At 52.7% G+C, this 6,000-nt stretch overlaps 2 protein-coding genes across 3 annotated transcripts in view; both read right to left on the bottom strand.

The window, feature by feature from the left end:
- LOC121317948 (mitogen-activated protein kinase 12-like) overlaps positions 1–1,309 on the bottom strand; it is a 23,792-nt gene extending 22,483 nt beyond the window's left edge. The window contains exon 1 of the mRNA XM_041254040.1: positions 995–1,309. Within this exon, the coding sequence (XP_041109974.1) occupies positions 995–1,113 (119 nt within the window). The 5' untranslated portion in view covers positions 1,114–1,309. The remainder of the gene's footprint in view (positions 1–994) is intronic.
- A 1,477-nt stretch (positions 1,310–2,786) lies between these two features.
- Positions 2,787–6,000, bottom strand: part of mapk11 (mitogen-activated protein kinase 11) — a 38,543-nt gene continuing 35,329 nt past the window's right edge. The window contains exons 12-13 of one of the 2 annotated variants that reach the window (XM_041254043.1): positions 3,895–3,991; positions 2,787–3,553 (exon numbers count right to left, since the gene is read on the bottom strand). In XM_041254043.1, the coding sequence (XP_041109977.1) occupies positions 3,918–3,991 (74 nt within the window). In that variant the 3' untranslated portion in view covers positions 2,787–3,553; positions 3,895–3,917. Of the gene's footprint in view, positions 3,992–6,000 lie in introns of both variants that reach the window. The other variant, XM_041254042.1, reaches the window with a different exon arrangement.

Below are 6,000 nucleotides of genomic sequence, written 5' to 3'. Positions count from 1 at the left end.
CCTACAGAGCTGGATCATTAAAGCAGCCCTCCACTACCCTACAGAGCTGGATCATTAAAGCAGCCCTCCACTCCCCTAACAGTGTAGTGAGCCAGGCATATCCATTAGACAAATGTTTTCTCAATGCAGAATACATACAATAAGTTCAAATACAGGTTCTGATTTGCAGAGGACTCTCTCAGTATTCTCATGTCCCAGTATTTGAGTAATTCTGTTCCTTCACTAGTTGGGTGCCACTCCTCTAGAACCCCATGGCTATGAGATGCAGAGGAAATGGAAATGTCAATCGAGGATTTTCTACTACATTTCTCCCCTGTGAGTCTCGCCTTATCTACCTGCCTGCTTCAGCGTTCATAAACACGGTACACAGGCATGTTGCGAAGTACTGGGTTCGACCTGAAGAAGCGGTGTGACCGCCTACAAAAGTGGAGTGGAGTGCAGCAGAGTGGAGTGGAGTGGAGTGGGGGACTAAGAAATAAACAGATAAATAAATAGATGCATCGTGTTCAATCCTTCTTGTTTATGTAGTATTGTTTGGGGATTTTGAGAAAAAAAAAAAAAAAAAAAAAACACACCTTGCTTTACCCCTATTGACCACAGACAAGCAAACTCAGGTTTTGCAACCCGGAAGACAGCATACTGGCCCTTCTTCCATGAACAAAAGCAAAACACAAACTTCACACACGGAACGGGAAACACAAAGCAAAACACACACCGGGAAAGCCGCTACGCTTTGTCTCTCATAAATAAAAACACGACTGCACTCCTTTCTCTGCTGTGCAAGACGGGACCGCAGCGCCCCGTTTCAGTGTTAGCCATAACGAATTACAAGCAGCAGCAAATCATTCACTGTGAGCAATCCCAAGAAGAAAAACAAACAAGCAACGCTTGCTTTGCCAAGCTCCCTTCCCCGATCAGACGAATCTGAGCCGCGCAATACCCCCTCTCTCTGTACACACACACACACACACACACACACACACAGCTTCCTCACCACACAGCTCCGTACGCCCCCGAACCCACGGACTTCAGGTCGGTGTACCGATCCGGGACATCCCAAACCGTCTTGCTGATGTCTTGCCGATAAAAACCCACTCTTCTGCTGGACGACATTTCGGTTGAAATTTAAAAAACAAAACAAAAAAAACCTGACGGTCACGATCTCTCTTTCACACACTCGCAGTTCCTTGTGAAACGGTCTCTCGTTTTGTTTGTTCAGTCCTCGGAGAGAGGGAGTGAGCTGTGCGCGGCTGTGCTGTCCCTCCCGTCTTTGTTGTGTAACCATCCACCGCTTTCTGAAGCGCAGGGAGAGGCACCGACAGGGGGACACAGTGGCTCGGGCACTGCCTCCTCTCCCTCGCAACACACACAGGTGCAGACAGCGAGGCTAACCCGACAAATGCACAACATGACAAACGAGATGTAGCCGATTATCTCAAGAGTTCGGTCTATCCTGGTTAAATAAATACATTTGAAATGTGAAACTGAGGATCATTTTAAACATGGACTGAAATGAAGACGCTGCAAGCTGGCGTTTCACTGAAATGAAGACGCTGCAAGCTGCCGTTTCGCTGAAATGAAATGATTCTAGACTCAGAGCCCAGCCTGTATAGTACTGGTCCTGTCCAGTGTATTCCAGACTCAGAGCCCAGCCTGTATAGTACAGGTCCTGTCCAGTGTATTCTAGACTCAGAGCCCAGCCTGTATAGTACTGGTCCTGTCCAGTGTATTCTAGACTCAGAGCCCAGCCTGTATAGTACAGGTCCTGTCCAGTGTATTCTAGACTCAGAGCCCAGCCTGTATAGTACTGGTCCTGTAGAGTGTATTCTAGACTCAGAGCCCAGCCTGTATAGTACAGGTCCTGTCGAGTGTATTCCAGACTCAGAGCCCAGCCTGTATAGTACAGGTCCTGTCCAGTGTATTCCAGACTCAGAGCCCAGCCTGTATAGTACAGGTCCTGTCCAGTGTATTCTAGACTCAGAGCCCAGCCTGTATAGTACTGGTCCTGTAGAGTGTATTCTAGACTCAGAGCCCAGCCTGTATAGTACAGGTCCTGTCGAGTGTATTCCAGACTCAGAGCCCAGCCTGTATAGTACAGGTCCTGTAGAGTGTATTCTAGACTCAGAGCCCAGCCTGTATAGTACAGGTCCTGTCGAGTGTATTCCAGACTCAGAGCCCAGCCTGTATAGTACAGGTCCTGTCGAGTGTATTCCAGACTCAGAGCCCAGCCTGTATAGTACAGGTCCTGTCGAGTATATTCCAGACTCAGAACCCAGCCTGTATAGTACAGGTCCTGTCCAGTGTATTCCAGACTCAGAGCCCAGCCTGTATAGTACAGGTCCTGTCCAGTGTATTCCTGACTCAGAGCCCAGCCTGTATAGTACAGGTCCTGTCGAGTGTATTCCAGACTCAGAACCCAGCCTGTATAGTACAGGTCCTGTCCAGTGTATTCCAGACTCAGAGCCCAGCCTGTATAGTACAGGTCCTGTCCAGTGTATTCCAGACTCAGAGCCCAGCCTGTATAGTACAGGTTCTGTCGAGTGTATTCCAGACTCAGAACCGAGCCTGTATAGTACAGGTCCTGTCCAGTGTATTCCAGACTCAGAGCCCAGCCTGTATAGTACAGGTCCTGTCCAGTGTATTCCTGACTCAGAGCCCAGCCTGTATAGTACAGGTCCTGTCCAGTGTATTCCAGACTCAGAACCGAGCCTGTATAGTACAGGTCCTGTCCAGTGTATTCCAGACTCAGAGCCCAGCCTGTATAGTACAGGTCCTGTCGAGTGTATTCCAGACTCAGAACCCAGCCTGTATATTACAGGTCCTGTGCAGTGTATTCCAGGCTCAGAGCCCAGCTGTTTATTATCTCAACAGACAATTTAACCCCTGCATGCCTGACTCAAAGAATTCCAACCTACTCCGTTCACATGGAAGACATTTCCACAATACATTCAGAAATGCAACATGTAACATAGTGAAAAGTAACCGCATCATATTGGAATATGTATATATTTCAAACTATATATTTTAAATACTTTAATAAGTTTTTGCCACTTAATTCATTGCCACAGATTATTGAGAATCAGACCATACATTATACTGCCATGTGGGTACAGTGTGCCATGACACTCAGAGCTGCAGCCAAACAGACAGAGACAGGCAAAGACAGACAGAGACAGGCAGGCAGGCAGGCTGCAGTGTCGAGCTCTGTAGTGTACAGCCGGCTCAGCACAGCACGGGGGAGTGACGCCACGCCTGCATGGAGCTGCTGCAGCTCGTCTCCGGTACAAACTGGAGGAGACAGATTTACTATTGCTTCTAACCAGGACAAAACAAACAAATGGTATCAATGCTATCAGAAACTAGGAAAGCCAGGTGTATGTTTGCATGTGTCCTTCCCTTAAACACAGTCCCAGGCCCAAGAGATCCTCGCTGCGGCTTGGCTTGAGTCCGTGGGTCAGGCGGGCGGGCGCAGCTGATAGGGACTGTCTCTCTTCATTAGCAGCACAGCAGGGGCGGGCTGGTGTAGAAGAATAAGGAGCCAGCAGCACAAGGACTGTGGAGGTAGGAGGTATGGAGTCGGTATTTCTACTTCCAGGATTAGTAACAGGCCTTTTTTTATTTTTTTTTGTAAACAGGGTAGGGAGGGGCAGGAGAGAAACTTGTGCACTAAACTAACTGCTACTGAGATCAGACTGACAGACAATATGAGGTATTGTCCTCTAACCCAGAACATCGACACTGACACACAAACACCTCCCCTACTCTTCAACAGATACTGTGAGATCTAACACCCCCCTCTTAGCTAGATCCTATCCCTCTACCACACACACACCTAACACTACACCTTGCCTGCTCTATTCTCTTCTCCTCCCCTCCCCTCTCGCTCACACCCACAATGCTCTCTCCAGTCTTTGCTCTCAATGATCGATCTGCAGACCCTCCTTTTTGCTGCTCGGTGGTTTGAAGCTGTTCATCTCCTGAAACGTGAGCTCTGTGGGGAGAGAGAGAGAATCACGTGAGGGGGGGTGGGGAACGGGAGCTCTGTGTGGAGAGAGAGAATCACGTGGGGGGGCGGGAGCTCTGTGTGGAGAGAATCACGTGGGGGGGGGAGCTCTGTGTGGAGAGAGAGAATCACGTGAGGGGGCGGGAGCTCTGTGTGGAGAGAGAGAATCACGTGAGGGGGGCGGGAGCTCTGTGTGGAGAGAATCACGTGAGGGGGGGAGCTCTGTGTGGAGAGAATCACGTGAGGGGGGGGGAGCTCTGTGTGGAGAGAATCACGTGAGGGGGGCGGGAGCTCTGTGTGGAGAGAGAGAATCACGTGGGGGGGCGGGAGCTCTGTGTGGAGAGAGAGAATCACGTGGGGGGGCGGGAGCTCTGTGTGGAGAGAGAGAATCACGTGGGGGGGCGTTCTGTGTGGAGAGAGAGAATCACGTGGGGGGCGGGAGCTCTGTGTGGAGAGAGAGAATCACGTGGGGGGGGGGAGCTCTGTGTGGAGAGAGAGGGGGGCGGGAGCTCTGTGTGGAGAGAATCACGTGAGGGGGGGGAGCTCTGTGTGGAGAGAGAGAATCACGTGAGGGGGGAGCTCTGTGTGGAGAGAGAGAATCACGTGAGGGGGCGGGAGCTCTGTGTGGAGAGAGAGAATCACGTGGGGGGGAGTTCTGTGTGGAGAGAGAGAATCACGTGAGGGGGCGGGAGCTCTGTGTGGAGAGAGAGAATCACGTGAGGGGGCGGGAGCTCTGTGTGGAGAGAGAGAATCACGTGAGGGGGGGGAGCTCTGTGTGGAGAGAGAGAATCACGTGGGGGGGGGAGCTCTGTGTGGAGAGAGAGAATCACGTGGGGGGGGAGCTCTGTGTGGAGAGAGAGAATCACGTGAGGGGGGCGGGAGCTCTGTGTGGAGAGAGAGAATCACGTGGGGGGGCGGGAGCTCTGTGTGGAGAGAGAGAATCACGTGAGGGGGAGCTCTGTGTGGAGAGAGAGAATCACGTGGGGGGGCGGGAGCTCTGTGTGGAGAGAGAGAATCACGTGAGGGGGGCGGGAGCTCTGTGTGGAGAGAGAGAATCACGTGGGGGGGCGGGAGCTCTGTGTGGAGAGAGAGAATCACGTGAGGGGGGAGCTCTGTGTGGAGAGAGAGAATCACGTGAGGGGGCGGGAGCTCTGTGTGGAGAGAGAGAATCACGTGGGGGGGCGGGAGCTCTGTGTGGAGAGAGAGAATCACGTGGGGGGGGAGCTCTGTGTGGAGAGAGAGAATCACGTGAGGGGGCGGGAGCTCTGTGTGGAGAGAGAGAATCACGTGAGGGGGGAGTTCTGTGTGGAGAGAGAGAATCACGTGAGGGGGGGGAGCTCTGTGTGGAGAGAGAGAATCACGTGAGGGGGGCGGGAGCTCTGTGTGGAGAGAGAGAATCACGTGGGGGGGCGTGAGCTCTGTGTGGAGAGAGAGAATCACGTGGGGGGCGGTTCTCTGTGGAGAGAGAGAATCACGTGAGGGGGCGGGAGCTCTGTGTGGAGAGAGAGAATCACGTGGGGGGGAGTTCTGTGTGGAGAGAGAGAATCACGTGAGGGGGCGGGAGCTCTGTGTGGAGAGAGAGAATCACGTGAGGGGGGAGCTCTGTGTGGAGAGAGAGAATCACGTGGGGGGGGAGCTCTGTGTGGAGAGAGAGAATCACGTGGGGGGGCGGGAGCTCTGTGTGGAGAGAGAGAATCACGTGAGGGGGCGGGAGCTCTGTGTGGAGAGAGAGAATCACGTGAGGGGGGAGCTCTGTGTGGAGAGAGAGAATCACGTGAGGGGGGGGAGCTCTGTGTGGAGAGAATCACGTGAGGGGGGGGAGCTCTGTGTGGAGAGAATCACGTGAGGGGGGGGAGCTCTGTGTGGAGAGAATCACGTGAGGGGGGGAGCTCTGTGTGGAGAGAGAGAATCACGAGGGGGGGAGCTCTGTGTGGAGAGAATCACGAGGGGGGGGAGCTCTGTGTGGAGAGAATCACGTGAGGGTACTGTTTAATATA

This window comes from Polyodon spathula, chromosome 7 (assembly GCF_017654505.1).
Source record: "Polyodon spathula isolate WHYD16114869_AA chromosome 7, ASM1765450v1, whole genome shotgun sequence".
In the NCBI taxonomy this organism is placed as follows: domain Eukaryota; kingdom Metazoa; phylum Chordata; class Actinopteri; order Acipenseriformes; family Polyodontidae; genus Polyodon; species Polyodon spathula.
The sequence above is the reverse complement of the archived record's forward strand: the minus strand, read 5'-3'. Positions and strand labels throughout refer to the sequence as shown.